This window comes from Equus caballus, chromosome 13 (assembly GCF_041296265.1).
Source record: "Equus caballus isolate H_3958 breed thoroughbred chromosome 13, TB-T2T, whole genome shotgun sequence".
NCBI classification, from domain to species: domain Eukaryota; kingdom Metazoa; phylum Chordata; class Mammalia; order Perissodactyla; family Equidae; genus Equus; species Equus caballus.
This window is the reverse complement of record NC_091696.1, coordinates 3,913,656-3,933,892: the sequence shown is the minus strand read 5'-3', so window position 1 is coordinate 3,933,892 and position 20,237 is coordinate 3,913,656. Positions and strand designations below refer to the sequence as shown.

General features: G+C 50.3%; 1 protein-coding gene across 3 annotated transcripts in view; it reads left to right on the top strand.

Moving 5' to 3' along the window:
- Nucleotides 1-20,237, top strand: part of RADIL (Rap associating with DIL domain) — a 69,726-nt gene that overhangs the window by 23,130 nt on the left and 26,359 nt on the right. For 2 of the 3 annotated variants that reach the window (XM_023655187.2, XM_023655188.2), the window contains one exon: nt 19,519-19,751. In XM_023655187.2, coding sequence (XP_023510955.2) covers nt 19,519-19,751 — 233 coding nt within the window. The remainder of the gene's footprint in view (nt 1-19,518; nt 19,752-20,237) is intronic. The other variant, XM_070230692.1, reaches the window with a different exon arrangement.

Here is a 20,237-nt window from a genome sequence, read left to right as displayed (position 1 = left end):
AAGACAAATAGGAAACCTGAATAGACTTATAACCTTGAAGGAAATTGCATGAGTAGTTTGAAAGTGTGCCCACTAAAACCAAACCAAAACACATACGTAAAACCAGAAGGTTGTACAGGCCGATTTTTCCTAATATTCAAGGACAAAATTATTCCAACATTATACTTCAGACTATCTCAGAAAACAGAAAAAGAAGAAACATTTTATGAAACTAATATAACTTCATGTCAGAACCAGAGAAGTATGACACAGAAAAATCATCAGCCAAATTCACTTATGTATATGGATAGGAAAACCAAACCAAAACCAGAAATCTATGAAAACTGTCCTGACCATGTTTGATGAGACTCTGGAATGCCAGGGTGCTGTAACATTTGAGGGGTTGGCTGGCCAGTTGATGCTGGCTGTAGGCAGGAGGCCTCAGCTCCTCTCCATGTGGAGCGCTCCTTAGGGCTGGTTGAGTGTCCTCCCAACATGGCGGCCAGCTTAACCCAGAGCACGTGACCTGAGAGCACTGTGCCCCAAGGCATGTAATCATGGAAGTCACACATCGCTATTTCCTCGGTGTCCTCGTTTTTAAACAGCCTCCATTCACTGTGGGAGGAGACTACAAAAGGGCTTGAATACCAGGAGGCGGGGATCATTAGGGACCATCTTGGAGACTGACCTCCTCATCCATCAACAGGAAAAATGGGTACATTTTAATATATTACAATGGAAAACCACACAGCAATGAGATGGCAAGAACTAGAGATACACATAGCAAATGAATGCGTTCCGCTAACATGATGCTGAGTAAAAAAAGCAGCTGGATAAGGATACATACCATATGGTACCATTTCATCCAAGTTTTTAAAAATTGCGAAATGAAATATCTTTTCCAGAGATACTTAATGTGTGTGTATATAATGTTTTAGCCATACTTAATATATGATAAAAGGATAAATACATACATGGGAATTATGCCTGCTGATCAGCATAGCCGTTATTTCTGGGTACGAGAGAGAATGCTCATCTGCATCTATCATTTTCTTCTTTATTTCTTGAGGCTGGGTAGTGAGTAACTTCGTGCTCATTATTTTGTTCTTCACACCTTTCTTTGTGTCTGACATGCTTCGTAGTTGTACAGAAAGGGGAGCAGGAGAAAAGAGAGCAGGAAGCATGTGCATAGACAGCCCCTTCACAAAGTTTGGCGGACAAGGAGAGTTGAGGGAGAGGCCTGTGACTCATGGACGTGGGACCACGGCAGGGCTGGGCATGCCAGAGCGTGGGGATGCCGCTGGAAAGAGTCCACGGCGCTGGGAAGCTGCCTGCGGAGAGGTGTGCCCACCCACACCACGAGAATATCTTTGTCCCCCTCCCTCCCGGTCGTGCAAATAAGCTGTGTTCATCTTAAAGAATTTGAACCACACATAGGAACATAGAGAAAAAGGGTCACTGAAATCCCTGTTCCTTTTAGACCGCCGTGAGCTGTTTTCCCTTTTACGTATTTGTTATAAAACATATGTGAACAGTTTAACAAATAGTTATAAAGCAAACACCTGAGTAACCTCCACTTGGCCGGGAACTGGATCACGAGGAGCAGCGCGTGAGCCCTCCGCAGACCCCTCTTCAGTGAGCCCTGCGTCTTTCTTCTAGACAGAAGCGGAGCCCGGCGGTGAGTGGCGATGCTCTGCTTGGCCCCATTGTCCGTGTGGACGCATTCCTCGACAGCAGAGCGTGGTTCTGCCTGAATCTGAACTTTCTGTGAACTCAGTTGGATGGCGTGTGTTCTTGTGTGCCTTCTGTCTCTCGGCGTGTCACTGAGATTCATTCGTGTTGCTGTAGCCATCGCTCATTTTCATTCCTGGGTCGGATCACGTGGTGTGAATGTACCACTGTATCCATCCCACTGTGGATGGGTATTCTGGTCATTTCAAGTCTTGGGCTGTTACAAATCACGTTGCCGTTATTGTTCCTGTCCAGTCTTGGGGTGCGTGTGGAGGTGTTGTATAATCTGTGTCCGTCCCTGCTGGTTCTTAGGGCGCCACGTGTCCTTGGGGCGCTCGCTTACCTTTCACTGTGTGCACCTGCTGACTGCCCACGACAAAGTCAAGGCCTTTAAACCGAAACTGTCGCTTGAGGTTTCTTGGCCCAGGTCACATAAGTTTGGTTATAGCTTTTTCCTTCTCCCTTCCCCCCATTTTGATCAGTGCCAGGGGCAACTCCTCCCACAGCCCCCCGGGGTAGGGTCGGGTAGGGTGAGTTATGTCTGGCTCACTTTCTCTTCTGTGCTTTCATCTTAATTCAGGGAGGGTCTCCTTTAGACTCTCCATGGTGGGTGAGCCCCGGGCTTTGATTTCTATCAATACCACCGTTCTCTTTCCTTGGAGCTGGCAAATGTTTCAGGACAAAAGGGGCTCCATACACTCCTACCTCCTGGTTCTTCCTTTGGCTCAGATTTTGGCCTGACAACTTCTCTCTCTGTTATTTGTGCCCCACCCTCTCCAGCATTAGCTGTTTTCAGTGGTGACGTCGTCTTTGTCCAAAGTCAACTGGTTAGCCCTTAGGCCATTGTATCTTAGGGAAGAAACACCCCTCTTAATGTTAACACACTTCTATTTAATGTTTCATGCATGAGTTTGTACGATGTAAACTTTTTTTATCATGGAATTCTGCTCTCTCCCACGTGGGTGCCTCCCCACTCGAGTCCTCCTAATATCATGTTAACAGCCTCATACGTTCCTGTGTTAGTTTTCTATTGCTGTATAACAACTTATCATAAACCTAGCCGCTTAAACACCACCGCTGTCTTGGCGCACAGTTCTGCAGGTCGGGTCCGGCCTGGTGTGGCTGGACTCTCAGGGTAGCACCGGCTGAAGCTAAGATGGCAGCCAGGCCAAGTGCTTGACGGGAGCCTCTGGGGCAGGACCACTTCCCAGCTCATCTTTCAGTTCCTTGTGGTTAGAGGACAAGGTTCTTGTCTCCTGCTGGCTGTCCTCTTGGGGCTACTCTCCCTGCCTTCCCACGTGGCCGCCTGTACCTTCAGGCCAGCTGCGTTGTATCGACTTCCGCTTGGCTTTTAAAAGCCCCATGCGTTTAGGTCAGGCCCACCTGGATAATCTCCTTTTGATGAAGCCAAAGCGAACTGATTAGTGAAATTAATTACATCTGCAAAAACCTGTTTTGCCATATCACACAACATAATCACAGTGACGGCTCCCACATTCACAGGTCCCACCCACACTCAGGGGAGGTAATTATACAAGGCGAGGTCATCGGAGGTCATCTTAGAATCCTGGCTGCCAAAGAGGGCCCTCTGGCCCCCAGGGATCCACGTCTGCTTCACCCATCTCCAGGTGCCCCAAAGTCTCGTCCCACTGTAGTGTCAGTTCAAGACCCAAATCACGTCATCTAAATAATCTAAATCAGGCGTGGAGGAGGCACCTGGGTATAATCTATTAAGTACAGCCCCCCGGGTGGAGGGCCACAGCCGTCTCCACCTGCGGACCTGGGAGCCGGGGTGAGGTACCCGCCACAGCTCCCAGCCCCGTGGTGGGACTGGCATAGACCACAGGCATAGTTCTGTGTTAAAAGGGGAAAATGGACGGTGAGAAGGACTCCCTGTCCAAGGCAGTTTTGAGACCCAGCCCGGCAGACTGCAGCTGGAGTTCCTTGGTCGGTTCAGGGCCTGGGAATAATCTCTCGCCGCTCTTCCTTTCTCGTGAAGGGTCGCACGTGGCTGCAGTTGTGTGGTGTCACCGGCCTGCCTCCTGGCAGGAGCCTCCTTTCATCCTGTGCCCTCTCTGCCCCGTCGGGCTAAGCTGGCGCCGTGTCTGTCGATACGATCTTCTCGAGAGCCTGTGGGCCTCACATGGATTTCAGGGGATTCCGCTCCGTTAGACAAAACCACCTGTACAGACATCTCTGAGATAACCCTTGTCTTTTCTAGCTTCTGCTGAGATGGTGAAGGATGCTCTTAAACCTCTCAGGGCCTCTGCTTTGATTAAGAAAACCTACGAGGAACGCCCTTAATCTCTTGAGAAGGTCTTCTGTGCGGCTGAGCACTTGGATCTGTCGATCTTTCTGAGGTTTCAGGAAAGGGTTGAGCGGGACACATGCAGCCTCTGCTCTGCCACACTCGCCACCGCCGTTTCTGACTTTCGGCATCTTTTCTCATCTGGAGAGGCTGAGAGTTTTCAAAATAGTCCAGTGTGGGTTCCTTTCTGTTATCTGTTCCTCCAATTTCTCTCTCTCCTCTTGCCTCTCACTCTAAGCAGCAGGGAGAAACCAGGTCGCGCCTTCAATACTCTGCCTGGAAAGCTCCATAGTGGCAGTTCAGCTTCACTTGCCAGGTCTGCTTGCACGTGCCGCGGGGTGCATTTCCATGAGCACCCCCTCTCCTTCTCCAGTTTCCCATAAATGCCCCTCACTTCCTTCTGAGCCTTCTCTGCCACTTTCTCAAAGTCTGCATTTCTGCCGCCACGCTGTTCCCGCAGTTGGCTTTCTCTGAGGCACGTTGTTATGTTTACGTGATAGAAATGGCCGTATTTCTGTTAACAGCCTCTTCAGGGCAACCTGGACTCTTTCTGTCATGCTCCTCCCAGGTCCTCCAGCTGCACCCACTGCCTGATGCCAAAGTGCCTTCCACGTTGTACGTATTTGTTCCAGCAGCAGCTCACTTCCTCGTACTAAATCTGTCCTTGTTTTCTGTTGCTCTGCAACGAATAACCACAGATTTAGTGGCTGGAAACAACACCCTTTTATCGTCTCGGTTTCCATGAGTCGGGAGTCTGGGCCCAGGGTAGCTGGACACTCCGCGCGGGTGTCACCCGGCTGCCGTCAAGGTTGTGGTGGCCAGCCTGCCATCCTTTCTGGAGGGGCGGGGCCTCTGTCACGCTCACTGGTTGTTGGCAGAATTCCATTCCTTGAGATTGTAGGACTGAAGTCTCCATCTGTTGTCTTTCTTTCTTTCCTCCTTTTTCTTGCTTGCCGTTGACCAGGGGTGCCTCTTGGACTCCTTACCTGCCCTGTGGCCCCTCCCAACTCAGCCGTGAAAAAACCCCTTGGGTCAAACCCTTCTCGTCTCTCTGACTTCTTCTCTTCTGTGACCAGCTGGAGAAGACTCTGCTTTGATGGCACTCGTGTGATGAGGTTGGGCCCATTGGAGAATCTCCATGTCTTAAGATCAGCTGATCGGTAACCTTAATTATATCAGCAAAGTCTTTCGCCCATGAACATAGTCACCGGGTAATCCCAGGGGGCAGAGGTCGTGGGGGTCACCTTAGAGGGCTGCTACCACAGTGACCTTCTGTAGTTTCTCTGTGCTTGGGTACTCCTGTGTGATTTACTCAAACTTATACATACACATGCTTTCTGTCAAAGTTCATTTTTTAAAGATGAGATCACGTATTAGTTTTCTGTGTCTTTTCTTACCAGACTCCTTTTGGAAATCTCCCCACATCATCTGTTCTAGTTCTAGTTAATTCGTTTTAGGGATTATAGAATATTCTGTGGTGTGGATAGAGCAAAATACACAAAATACATATATATTGGGATCTTTAAGAGCAACTTTGCAGTAGATAATCCTGTATATACTGCATTTCACTAAATAAAAGACACTATCAATTGTAAGATCATCAGTACTGGCTTATCACCAGGATAAAAAATACTGCAAGTTAAACTAGGACACAGCACTTTATTATTACTTAGGATTCTTAGTTTTGTACTTATGTAAAGAACTCTAGTAAACCTAAAGATTTATTTAAACGTGGGTTTTAATCTGTATTCGTTTGGGGCATACATAAGAAGATAAATATGAGTGAAGTAAATTCAAAGTGTAGTTCTTTTCAACTCGGAGTTGTCGGTGTGCACCTTTCCCCACAATAGCGTTTTCTGTGCCCTCAAGAAGACTGGCGATGTGGCATTTCTTGAAAGAGTGCCGCACTGTCATTTCTGGGATTTTCTTCCAAGCTGCTGGCATGAAATTCTGCAAGTTTGCACACAACACTCATTCTTCAAATGGCCCATAAATGACTGAAATATTGCAGAATCTTGCCTTCCCAGGCCTAACAACCAAGCTCTTATCACAGCTGCTGCCTGGCTGGCATTCCACATGCATATAGGATGCTTTCCAGCTTCAAAGATGCTAAAATGTAAAAACAGTGTGCCTAGGAATTGATGAGCTATATACCATTTAAGCATGCATTCATTCATTCATTCATTTAGTGGGTTGAAAAGTATGTACATTTAAAAACTTATTTTCACCAAAGTTATGGTTATGTATGTGCACAGTGAAAGCAGCGCTTTCTCATCACTAATTCAAAACAAAACAAACTACAAACAGCAGTTCCCTAGCCGGCCTCTCTTCCCAGTTTTGCACCCCCAGAGGGAACCACTTCCAACTGTGAACTCTTTCGTTTTTGGCATTTAATTCCGCATCTTAAAATAACAAACTTATCCTGCTACTGCTTGGTTTTGAAAATTTCTGGCGTTATCTAGTGACGTCCTGCCACGAAGATGAGGATGTGGCTCTTTTCACCATCCCTCGTTCAAAACAGCCCGCCCCCTCTCCGTGTCCTCTGGGTCCAGCCGCAGTTCTGGCTCGATCAGTAAGCAGGGCTTACATTTCTAGACCAGGTGTAGTTTTCACAACGGAAGATTGATAAATACAAAGATTGCTTTTCCTTCTTGTCCAACTTTGAGAGTCTTTGAAATTAATTATGGTCATTATTGCTTGTTTGCTCGTTCTTTTTCTTGGTACTTCTCACTGATTCAGTATCTCCCTTCCCCCGGCCAGTTAGCGTCTCTCTCTTCAGGATCGCAGAATCAGCTTCAGCGTTTGCGGCCTTCCGCTGCCTCGGTCGGGGCTGCACCTCTCGGAGCCCACGCGTGACTGTCATCCCCTGGGTGTCTCTCCCGGGGAGACCCCTGTTTCTCGTCCTCGCTCCCTTCTTCCTCATTCTAGGTGACGCCCTCGTTTTGACTCAGTATGTCCCCCAGTGGCTTCCTGAGAGTTAAAATGGTTTAAAACACCCTTTGTCTAGAAAGATCTTTATTCCTCCTTAATGCTTGATTAATAGTTTAGCTGCGTACAGAGCTTTAGAATGAACATAATTTTCTGTCCTAGAGTTTTGAAGGCTCTGGTCCGTGTCTTCTAGCATTCAGCGCCCCTGTAGGCAGTTGCAGCGCGTCCTGATTCTTGATCCTTTGTACTTAATCTCTTTCTTCTCCATCTGGAAGCACATATAGTTTCTCCACGCTGCCTGCCGCCCCGGGCTGGTCCTGAAAATTCTCAGTATGCGTCTCGGTGGGGGTGTGTTTTCATCCTTTGCGTTAGACTTTTATTTTTTTTTTAACTATCATATTTATTTATATCATCCATAAGTCTCTTATCATCTTATTAAGGTCACTAAAATATATCCATTTGCGCATTTTGACCCTTTATGCATTTTTTTACCTCTATTGTATGTTAGACTTTCCATGGGACATTTTATTCTAAAAACTCGTGTTCTTCAGTTCTGCAAAATTGTATTATTCCTTTGATGATGTCTCCTGGCTCTTCTGTTATTCAGGTTCTGGGTCTCCTGGACTGGTGTGGGTTTTTCTGATCTTTTCTCTCCTAGTTTCTCTTCTTTGTCCTTTTGCTCAACTTTCAAAGCAGTTTCCTCAACTCTCCCTTCCAACCTGAATCAGTCGTGGAGAGCATCTTTCAGAACGATGTTGCGGACTGCGATCGAAGCTTCGTCAGGATGGGGACGCAGCACGGGGCGGGGTGGCCAGCTCTGGGGGCCCAGAAGCCTCCTCTCACGTGAAAAGCCAAGGCACTTAATACAAGATAGAGATTGCTAAGCTCAGGGACGAAAGAGCTGGTTCTCCAGCTGGATCCAGAGAACGGACGTGCTGGTAGAGATGCGGACTGTCCCTTCTAGGTCGTTAGCGCCTGTGGGGAGCGACCCCGTGTGCGTCAGCTGTTAGCGTGAATATTGACCATGGTCCTCGCTAAGATGGGGTATAGAGACGTCGCAGGGAATCAGCGTGGCCTTTGGTTTCAGCTGAAGACAATTCCTTGTTTTGCCGTCCTGCTCTTTCTTTGGCACAGTTCTGGAAGGTTCCATTTCCATCTGCGACTAACAAATGGCTAAAGCATTTCATCTGCTCAGTTACCCATTATCTTAATTAGGTGATTCGTTGCTTCTGGAGAGGAGGGGATGTTCTTCCCTCATTAAGACCCTAAGTCGTGGGAGAACGTCCAAGTTTTACCATGAAAATAATGCTCTTCAGTACTTGAAAATGTAATTTCTCCCCACTTTAAAAAATAAGACATACCCATTGTTGAAAACTTGGAAAATAAGGGAAAGTGTAAAGAAGAGAGTAAAAATCATCTGTGAAGTTGCCTCCTGGAGAGAATCGCTTTTAGTATTTTGGTGCCGTTCATTCTAGTCTTTTCTTCGTTTGTGCATTTATCATCTTACATAATTTAAATCAACCTATGTACCTGTACATAGCTATATATATCCTCTGTTTTTTAGTTAATATACTTATTTCCTCATATTGTGAACATCAGTTTTAATGCCGGTGAACAGGTGTATCTCCCACGTCCCTAGTGGGTTTTTAGGATGTTTCCTATTTTTCTCTGTTTATAAATAGTGCTTATATAAACATCTTAGTACGCAACTGACTCCTTTCTGATTATTTCTGTACGATGGTGACTTGAAGTGGGGCTCCTTTGTGGAAGGACGGAGACGTTGTAGGTACCGACGTCCCCGTGTCTGACACTGATGGAGTTGGCAACGTCTCTGTAGCTTTTTTAAAATGTGGGGCGGGTCAGTGCCGTTTGATATTCCCACCAGCGGTTTCTGAGAATGTGCGTCTCTCCTCGTCCTCGCTGTCATATGATTCCAGCGTTTAAAACTCTGCTAATTTGACAGGAGAAAAACATACCCTGTTGTTGAAGTTTGTGTTTAGCTTTAGTATCTGTGAGGTTGAGCAGTTTCTAGAATGTTTATGAACCACTGATATTTGCATTCTGTAGCTGCCTCTCCTTGCCGTCCTCGTCTTTGCTGTGAAATTCTTCAAGCACGCGTGAAGTCGATGCAGAATAGTGAATGACCTGTTTGTGTACACAGGACCCAGCTTAAGAAATAAGGTGTTGTAGGTGGAGTCCAGGAGGGCATTGTACGGTGCAAGTTTTCACGGATCTCCTCCGTCGTAGGTGGAGGGAAGGCTTGGGGTGCTGGGGACACTCGCCTTTTGCCCGAGGATCGGGCATTTGTGGGAGGGAAGCGCTGGCGGCCCCCTGGGTGGGCGATGAGGAGAGGTGCTGGAGGCACGGAGCGAGGCTGCCTGGGGTGTGGGACTGTGGCTGGGGAGGGGGCGTAAAGCGCTCCCAGGGCTCAGGTCAGCATGGAATCGGCAAGGAGCGGGACGTCGTCAGCACCCAGAGTGGCCCGAAGCTCAGCCCGTCCCTGCCCCCTCGGCAGCGCCCACCGTCCCGGTTTCGTGAGGAGGATTCTCTCGCTTTTCTTTATGGTGTTATCACCTGTGTATGTCTACCCACACAGGAGTTTCGTCTCGCCTGTTTTGAGCGTTACGTGAATGGATTTATGTTTCTTTCGTGTCTTGCTCTCTCTCAGCATGTTTGTGAGAGTCGCCCTCTTGTTGCTTGGGCTTTATTCATTCCTTTTCCCTGCATAGTATTCCACTGGATGGATATCGTGCTATTGATCCACTCTGCAAGCGGCCTGGGATCTGTCTGCTGTGAACCGTGCTGCTAGGAACATCGTGTACACACGTCCTGGTACACGGGGCGCCTCTGAGGCGGGCGCCTGTAGGGAAATTGCTGGACGCTGAGTTTGCGGATCTCTGCTTTACCTCACAGGGCCAAACAGTTTACTGATTTACAATCCTACATGTGATGTCAGTGCCTGGTCTGCTCTTTTGCATAATTTTCTGTTGTTTGGTCTTTTTCTTATTGATTTGTGGGAGTTCTTTATTCTAGATCCTAGCATTTTACTAGAAAGATGTGTTGCAGATATCTCCTCCCAGTCTGTGGGTTGATTTTTAAAACTCTACTTATAGTGTCTTTTTTTTTAATAATTTTGTTTTATTTTTTTTTTGAGGAAGATTAGCCCTGAGCTAACTACTGCCAGTCCTCCTCTTTTTGCTGAGGAAGACTGGCCCTGAGCTAACATTTGTGCCCATCTTCCTCTACTTTATATGTGGGACACCTACCACAGCATGGTGTGCCAAGCAGTGCAGTGTCCACACCTGGGATCCAAACCGGCAAACCCCAGGCCGCGGAGAATCGTAACGTGCGAGCTTAACCGCTGCGCCACCGGGCCGGCCCCTGTATTGTCTTTTGATGAATGAAATTGTTAATATAGTTGGCGTTGTCAGTTCTTTTCTCTCTGGTTAATGCTTTCGGTCGGTCTTGGTTTTGGTCTTGTGGCAGAAGTCTTTCCCTGCCTCCCGGGTCATAGAGTTGTTCCCCTGTGTTCTCTTCTGAAAGCTTCATAGTCTTGCCTTTCACACCAGGGTGTTTAAAGCCTGACTTTTGAATGGAAATAAAATTTACCTGATATGAAATTAACGATTTTAAAGCATGTGATGCAGTGGCATTTAGTACATGATCATGTCGTTTTGGTCTTTTGTTCTGTCGGTATAGTTACCACAGCGATCCATCTGGGGATGTTGAGTCAGCTTGTCTTCCTGGGGCGAGCCCCGTTGGTCCTGCTGTTTAATCCTGTTACATGTTTGCGAGTCTCTGTTGGAGATTTTCACATTTGTATTCACGAGGGGTGCTAGTCCATAGTGTTCTCCTGATGTCTTTCTTCTTCCTTTTATTGGACTTCGTGAATCTGTGAATTGGTTTCTTCACTCAGTTCTGGAGAATTCTCAGCCATGTTCTTTTCAAGTATTGCCTTTGCCCCATTCTTGTTCCTCTCCCTCTAGAGCTGTCTTTAGACGCACGTGACACCTTCTCACTCTGTCTTCCTCATCTCCTAGCCTCCTTCATATAGTCTTATTCCTCTCCTTCTAGAGCTGTCTTTAGACGCGCGTGACACCTTCTCACTCTGTCTTCCTCATCTCCTAGCCTCCTTCATATAGTCTTATTCCTCTCCTTCTAGAGCTGTCTTTAGACGCACGTGACACCTTCTCACTCTGTCTTCCTTATCTCTTAACCTCCTTCATATAATCTTGTTTCTTCTTTGTCTCCTTGCAGCACGTCTGGGACATTTTCTTGGTGTTTTTTTTTTTTTTTTTTTTGCTGAGGAAGATTTTCCCTGAGCTAACATCTGTGCTGATTGTCCTCTATTTTGTATGTGGGTCGCAGCCACAGCATGGCCCCCGAGGAGTGGTGTAGGTCTGCACCCAGGAACTGAACCCAGGCTGCCGAAGTGGAGCACGCTGAACTTAACCACTAGGCCACGGGGCCAGCCCCCGGGATAATTTCTTTTGACTTGTCTTTTAGTTTGCTAATTCGCTTTTCTGTTGTGTCTGATATGCTCCATTGAAATGGTAGTTTCTGTTTCTGTCCTAATTATTTTTCAAATCTGGTGTTATTGTTTTTAGTTTCCTGTTCTCTACCAATATTTCAAGATTTTTTATTTCTTTAAACAGGGTAAGCATAGTTTTATCATTTGCATATGATAATCTTAATATCTGATGTCCTTTTCTTAAAAGGAAGCATTTCCCTGAAATATAGCATGCAAACAAAAGAGTACACAGATTATAAGTGTGCAGCTCAAGGCATTTTCAACAAGCACCCAGACCGAGAAACAGGACGTCAGCAGGCTCCCTCATATCCCCTCCTAATCGTTAGCACGGACCCAACGAGCCTGACTTCCAGCACTGTCGTTCAGTCTTGCCTGTTCTTGAATTTCCCATAAATGGAGTCATATAATATGTACCTTTTTGTGTCTGGCCTTGTTTTGCTTGATGTCGTGTTTTTAAGACATCTGCTTTATTGCTCATAGACGAATCTCTTCACTGTTGTTGCTGTGCAGTATTCCATTGTGCGAATGCACCACAATTTGTTTAGTCATTCTGTCACTGATTGACATGGGCTTGTCTCCGGTTTGGGCCTGCCAGGAGTGATGCTTCCATGAATGAGCTCGTGCTCGTCTCACGGCCGTGCACGCATTTCTGCCGAGCACCCGCCTGGGACAGGCATTGACGGGTCCTGGGGTCTGCGTCTGTTCAGCTCTAGGACATGCTGCCTCACGGTTTATCCCAAAGTGCTTCTGCCCGTTTACACTCCCACCAGCAGTGTGTGAGAATTCTAATTGTTCTGTGTTCTTGCTCACACTTGGTGTTGTCTGTCTTTTCGTTTTAGCTGGTCCAGCAGTCATGTAGTGGTATTGCTTTGAGGTTTTAATTTGCATATCTGATGTTCAGTGAGATTAGTCACATTTTCATATGTTTAAGGGCCATTTGGGCTATTCTTTTGAGGTATGTGTTCAGAGCTCTTGTCTACTTTTCTATCGGGTTGTCTGCCTTTTTCATATGGATTTTGGATATGAGTCCTTCTTCTGATGTGTCTACGAATATCTCCTCCCACTCTGCAGTGTGCCATCACCGTCTTTTTTTTTTTTTTTTTTAAAGATTTTATTTTTTTCCTTTTTCTCCCCAAAGCCCCCCGGTACATAGTTATATATTCTTCGTTGTGGGTCCTTCTAGTTGTGGCATGTGGGATGCTGCCTCAGCGTGGTCTGATGAGCAGTGCCATGTCCACACCCAGGATTCGAATCAACGAAACACTGGGCCGCCTGCAGCGGAGCGCGCGAACTTAACCACTCGGCCACGGGGCCAGCCCCATCATCACCGTCTGTTAAAGAGAAGTTCGATTCACCTACTGTCCAGTCAGGAAAGCAGAAACCACACCAGTTGGTGATGGGGACCCAGGTTGTGGGGTCCTGTAATGTCCCTTCATGAGACCTTCAGTTTCCATCAGGACCCAGGAGCGGGTCAGGAGTTGTTTCTCAAAAGGAAGGAAGACAACGTGCTCCAAACCCTGAGGTCGGCCTGAGGCCCTGTGCTGCAGACCCATCTGCTGTGGACTCTCCGGGTGTCACCGGGCCTCCAGGGTCAGGGCAGCCTGCCTGCAGCCCGGAGGTGCTGCTGAGCTCTCTGTCACTCTGATTGCCTCTAAAACATGACACCTGTGCATTCAGTGGCCACCACGCTGTGATAATAAGGGTAGGGGTGGGTTTTCAGGGGGTAGGCATCCTCTCGCGGCTGCCCACGTGAGGTTATTGTAGGTTCTTGAAGCAGGGGGAGGCTAGTCCTTCCGGACGCAGGAGGCAGGCTGCTTCTCCTGGCCAGTGAGGCTGTTGGTTTGCAGACTGGCCCGGCACTCACTCGGGCAAGGAGAGACTGGAGAAAAAGGCAGGATAAGTAAGGGGACTCTCAAGGCTCGTCTTGGGCACCTGCAAGGTGAGCAGATCTCTGGAGCCACCCGCCAGGATCTCAAAGTTTGTACAGAGGCTTTAACTGGGCTCCGTCGTGAACCCCATCCAGATGGTCTCAGCCCCGCCTTTTCTCAAGGCCGTTTCCTTGGCGCAGCTCCCATGCTGGGAACGGTGGGCACAGCGTACGTTCCAAGGACGGGGAGGGGTGAGCAGCCTCTGACTGCCCAGGGCCAGCTCTCGGGTCACCTGGCGGTCACGTCCTCTCGAGGACCCCCTCCTGCAGGCTCAGGTTGAGTCCAGGGTTCCAGCTGCTCAGCTTCGTGAGAGCCCACAAGATTTCCCCGTGCCAGGTCTTAGGGCCCCACTTCTTCCCGGTCAGTGCCTTAACTTTCGCACAAGGGGCTTGGTGAGACTGCGAATCCAGTTTACACTGTGTCCTACAAACCACGCAGTTACATTTTGTATCTGATTTTTGGTGAGATTGGCACTGTATCTGCAAGAAACGAGGGGTTCCTTTAGGACCCCTCTGAAAACTTGCTGCTTCTCTGACTGATTTAAGCCTCGCATTTAAAGAGCTGAACTTGTCACTGTCTGTAACCACTCCAGTGCCCTCACAGCATCCATGATCCATTGTCCCTTTGTGATTAGCGCTGTTCCCTGATTTAAGAAATCTCTGTGTACCCGAGGTCATGAAGATATTTTCCTGGGCTTTCTTCTCAACACTTTATTGTTTTACCTTTCGCAGCTAGATCTGCAATCCACCTGAAATTAATTTTTGTGGGTGGCGTGAGGTAGGGATCATGATTCATTTTTTCCCACGTGGAGATCCAGTTGACCCAGTACCATTTACTGAAAAGACCAGCCCTTCTGGATACATGACTCGTTTCTGTTCCGCTGGTCTGTTTGTCTGTCCTTATACCAATGCCACACTCTCTTAATTACCGAAGCTTATAATAAGGCTGTTATCTGGTAGCGTCCTCCAGCTTTGTTGTTGATCTTCAAGATTACCTTAGCCCTTTGCATCACCATATATGTTTTATCACTTTGCACCGCACCACCCCCCCACCCCAGTGAAACCATAATTGGGATTACATGGCATTGAACTTACACACCAGTTGGGGGAAAACTGACGTCTTTACTGCCCATCAACTTGGTATATCCTTCTATTCCTTAGGTCTGCCTTAATTTCTATCAATAGTGTTTTATAATTTTCAGTGTAGTGGTCTTGCACATCTTTTGGTAGATTTATTACTTAGTTGTTTTATGTTTCTTGACACTTTCGTAAATGGTATCACTTTTTTTACATATCCTTTTCTCTTTGTTTCTAGTGTTTAAAAATATTATTGAAGTTTGCATATTCACCATATCTAGTCACTTTGCTAAATTCAGTTGTTAATTCCCATAATTTGTCCGTGGATTGTTTTGCATTTTCTGTATACACAATCACATTGTCTGCAAAATAATTATATTTTTCTTCCTTTCTTTTCAATCTTTAGACCTTTCGTTTGTTTTTCTTGCCTTGTTGTACGGGCCAGGACCTCCAGTACAATGTTGAATAGAGGTGGTCATTGTGGTCACAAGTGGCATCCTTGTCCTGTTCCTAATCGGGGAGGGGGTGTTAAATATACATTTACTTTAGAAATTTTTTCGCCAGTGGTAGGATTGGTCCTAAAAAGCGAGGCTAACATATTCCCGTCTCACTGAGGTGCCTTTGTAGGGTCCGTTGTAAGAAGGAAATGGAATCAGATGCAAAATGCCCAGAAGAAGTCTGGCCATGGAGTAGATAGGTGCTTACCAGATTGTGCCTAACTAGGTCTTTCTTTGTACATTTCCAATACAAAAAATTTCACATCTACTCCAAGGATTGCTTGATTGACTTAGAAAACGTTCTTATGGTTCGGAAAGACTTGTTTAAGGCAAGTCGGACCCCTGTGTTTCGCAGCAGCTACTGCAGAGTTTAGTTTAGCAGCCTGTCCCCAGCTGTTACTAGGGACCACTTAAAAATACTCTCGTTTCCCCCAATTTTAGTAAAATTTCCTAACACAGCAATGTCTCATTTTCCCATCAGTCCCCTATTGTAATCGCATCTCCAGACCTCCTCCGGCCCCGGGGGAGGGCGTGTAAGCAACAGAAAGTTTTCCAAGTTGTGTGTATCGTTTCAAACCTTCAGCGTCCAGGGAGGGAAGAGCCAACAGGATCCAGAGGTAAAGCCTACAGGTGACTTCACTGTCCCGAACTTAGTGACGTTCAGGAAAAGAGCTGTGTTTTTCTTTCCAGGGCTGTTCTGCAGCCAGCAGAGAGCCCATGCCCAGAGCTCTCATGACAGCTGCAGGCTGTTTTCAACACCAATCTTGCCACCCCTGGTACCCGAAAAGTCCTTTCCTCTCTGCCAGCGGAACGCACGTCTGTACTTCCTGTGGAGGGGCAAGGACGGGTGCATGCAGAAGAGCCATGTGGCCCAGGGTGTCATTCCCCTACCCCTTCCTTCCCTGCCCAGCTGGCTGCCTCACCCAGAGTGTCTGATCCTGGGGACAAGGAACGGGGGACTCCTGCCTGCAGAGCCGTGAGCTTGCAGGTTTCCTTCTGGGCAGGGCAGGAAGCTGGCTAGAGCCGGCCGCCGGGGCAGGGCAAGCTCCGAGCTCCTTTCTGTAAACGGTGCACTGTGAACGCACGTTCACGCTCTCTCACCGTCTCTGTCAAGTTACACCGTCTGCTGGTTGCGAGCCCCGCCCCCCCAATTCCCATGTCGGAGACAAACAGTTCAGGGTGGGTCAGCGTGGCCAGAGCACCCCGAGTCGGAGCCTGTGGACCCAGCTGTGGTTTCTTCGGGAGGCAGCAGGGGCTGTTTCAGGATCTCTCCCAGTGCATTATCCTCTTAAGATGGTGGAGAGTGATGATTTTGCTTCTGAGTCTGGGGCCTCCCTGTGTATTAGCGAATGTTGAGTGGCAAGGCGGGTGACGTGCGTGTCCTTGCGTGGGAACAAGACGACTCCCTGCGTGTGTCCTGAGGTGGGAACGGGGCAGGGCGGTCCTGTGTGTGTCCTCGGGGGAGCCCAGCAGCCCCTCTGGGTTGCCGTTTCCAGACCCCTGCTTTCATTCCCCTGCTGGGTGTGTTTCTGCTTTTTCGCCAGAGAGCAGATATACAACGGGGAAATGGGGAGCCCCACATCGCCGCAGGGCTACCGTGGGCCAAGCTCCTGGAAGAGGCCATGCCATGCACCACTGGGACATGTGACGTCTTTGGAGGGGCGTGGGTAGGTTCTGTGAGTGCTTCTACCTGCGCTCTGCCCAAGCGGCCCCCTCCTGTCACCGCCACCAGGAAGCCAGATGGGAGGTTCTGTTCCTGGTCGGGCAGATCCGCCCAGTTTGGGGCTGTGCCAGGACGCCCGGTCTCATGATGGTGACACTGGAAGACAATGTCAGTCAGGAGACCATGACTGTCCCTGTAGGCTCTCTGGAAGCCACCACCTCCTCAGAGTGACTCACTGGGGACGCGGGGCTGGCGGTTCGTCTCCGGCAGGCTCGTCAGGACAGGATGGGGACCGGCCCCGCAGCTCCACATGCAAGTCTCCCGCCCCCCGGGGGGAGCCAGGAGGTCACAGCAAGTGAGGGGGCTGTGAATGCTTATGGGCTTTACTTTAAGAAAGGTTTTAAAAATAAAGTATAAAGAATAATCTGACACCTGGGGACCTATCTCCCAGGGTTGACATAAAGTTTTTTTTATCATATTTATTTAGAGTTAAAAAAAAATGAGTAAAACATTGTATAAAACTATATATAAAATGTAGGGGCCAGCCCTGTGGTGCAGCGGTTAAGTTCGCACTTTCTGCTTCGGCAGCCTGGGATTCGCTGGTTCGGATCCCGGGTGCGGACATGGCACCGCTTGGCACGCCATGCTGTGGTAGGCGTCCCACGTATAAAATAGAGGAAGATGGGCACAGATGTTAGCTCAGGGCCAGTCTTCCTTAGCAAAAAGAGGAGGATTGGCAGCAGATGCTAATCTCAGGGCTAATCTTCCTCAAAAGAAGTAAATAAATAAAATGCATTCTCTTCTATGTAGGACGTGGTATTGCATATATTCTATTAGATGTATTCTATTAGATGTATTTATTCTATTAGATGTATTAATGCATTATATTATGTACCTTCCCAGGGTCATTCCTCCCCACCTGGAAGACAGTCGTTTCTTGAATTTGCTGTGCGCGTTTTCTATCCATCTGTGAAAATAGCTTCACGTGCACACATATACACCCGTGAGCAGTACACAGTGGTGTTCGACGTGCTGTTTTAAGCGTGTAAACAGGAGGCCTTGCACTTTACTCTCTGCCTCTCCGTCCACCGCTGGGCACACGCTTGGCCCCTGCTTTCCCCCGCAGCATCTTCGTCCTATGAACGAATAGTCCCCACGGGGGGTTGTGTGGGGTCGGTGGCCATCCTTGCACGGGTGTCCACGTGTGTGTGAGGGTCCACACGGCTGTGCGCCAGCAGGGTGCTCGGGATCATGCCTGCATGCTGGCCCTGCCGGCCAGGCCAGTGTGGGCAGCCCCGGCTGAGGGTGGTCCTGAGTGTGGTGAGGATACTGTTTTAGACAGCGGGGTCAGAGAACCCGGCCCTGGGGGCTGGGAGGGGTCATCTGCCGGTGGTGTGGGGCCACACCTAGAGGAGTGGGGTCCGGTTCGCTGTGAGCTCCATCCACATGGGCTGCAGCCCCCGAGGACGCTGGCCCCCATCACTTGAGCCCCATCGGGGGTCTCTGGAAGCCCCTGGGAGTCCACGAGGAAAGGGCACCCTCTGGGGCTCTGCCGGTGTCCCAGGAGCCCAGGACTTGGGGAAGGCGGCTCTGAGGTGCATCTCCTGCAGCCGCGGCCGAGATGAGGAGGAGCCTGGGGGTTGGAGCAGCATTTGGACTGGCTTTGAATGTTCTTCTCTCCGATGTGGCCCTGTGGTTGTGCAGTGATGCTGCAGCCGGGGCTCTGCCATTCGTAGGGCAGTATGTGGGACACGGCCAGCTGGGGCTGGCTTCTGCCTCCCTCACCCCCTGCTCCCCGCCCCCCTCCCCCTACCCCCCCTCCCCCCCACCCCCGGCTCTCTGTCTGCCAGTCGCTGGCTGGCTCTGCAGCGGCGGCGGCGGGAGCAGCCTCGCACTGCGGTGGGCTGGCCTCACCTCCCGCAGCCCCGGCCCCGCAGGCTGCAGCGAGCTGGCCTGCTCCGGGAGGGCGGGCTGGTCTCCTCGGGTAAGGCAGCCCTGCCCCGGCCCCAGCGCCTCGCGCCCTTCGCGTCCTCGGGCTTTGTCTGGCTTCCTTTGGAGGGGGTGTAGGAAGAGAAGCTGCAGATGGGGGCAGATGGAGGCCGTGTCGGGGGACTGGCTGAGGGCTCAGAAAGAAAGGCCTGGGGTCAGTGGGGGAATGGGGACAGTGAGGGGAGACTGGCGCTCACGGGCTCCATGTGGCTTCCCAGCTTCCCAGCAGCGTTAGTTTAAAGAGCGCTTCCTGGTGTGCGCGACTAAGTCCTTCACGTGGTGTGTTTGTGTGTGCACGTGTGCGTGTGTGCACTTGTGTGTGTGCATGGGCTTGAGTGTGTGTGCACACTCTGACCTGGCCGTGTCTCAGGCAGGCTCGGAGACCAGCCGGCTCAGTGGGCCCGGGTGACATGGGCAAGTTGACTGCTTCCTCCTCATAAATTAGGGGAGGAGGATGGATGGTTCTCATCTCACCTGATCACAGCATGCACGCACGCACATGCATGCACACACGCACGCATACGTGCACAGGTGGGCTGGCAGGACGGGACAGGTGGCTGGGCAGGGCTTTGGGGTGGTGCGGCCACATGGAAGCCCCCCGCACGGTGACCCGGCAGGAGTCCCTGCCTCACCTGAGGGGAGGGCCGAGATGCTGGGTGTGCCACAGGGCTCCTGTAGGGGCCTCGGGTGTGGACAGCCCAGCTATCTGGCTCTTCAGGGGGAGCCTGGCCTTGTGAGGATGTGGTCAGTCCTGCGGCCTCCTCCAGCCCTGCTGGACAGAATGGGGCCTGCTGTTGGGAGCAGTGGCTTCCTGAGATCTGAAGTCAGAAGGGCCTGGAGGTGGCCTCAGCCAGGCTCTGACCCTCCCCTGTGTGGCTTCTGTTTCAGGCATCAACGCCCAGGCCCGGAGGCTGCAGCGGAGTCGCGCCAAGGGGACCCCGACCCTGGTCCCGGGGGGCGCACGGAGCCCCCCTCCACCCCGGCTGCGCCGCACGGTCAGTGAGACCAGCCTGAGCCAGGCCGCCGCCCAGGGCTCCGAGGAGCCGGGCCAGGACGCCATGCGCTACTCGCTCTATGAGTCGCCCCACCTGCTTCTCCTGCAGGGTTACAGCCAGCAGCATGTGAGCTCCCTCACCCCCCGCCGCCTCCTGCAGGGGTCCTGGGCTCAGCCGCTGCCAGCTCCTGCTCTGATGATGGGGCTGTAGAAACGGGGCGGCTGGGGTCCACCACATTGGGCCCCTCCTAGTCTCTGGGAGGGTGAGGGCTTCCCCTGCCGTCTGCTTCCAGAGCATTCCTGTGTTCAGGGCTCAGTGGGAGGCAGCAAGGTGTGTGCCGAGGACCTCCCAGCTCCTGACGTAGGAGCCCAGTGTTTGCCTGTCCCCAGGTCCCTTCTGGAAGAGTTGTCCCCGCCTCCCAGACGGTGCCTCAGGCCACTTCCTGCCGGGGCTCTGGGGAGGGACCTGGGCAGGTGCCAGGGCACAGGCCTCAGTCTCTTCCAGGTGGCTGGCTGCCCAGGGAGTGGCTCAGTGGGCTCAGCCTCGAGCGGGTGCAGGACACCTTCTCAGGAGGTACAGAAGGCGGCCGCCTGGCCCTCCCCGAGCCCGCAT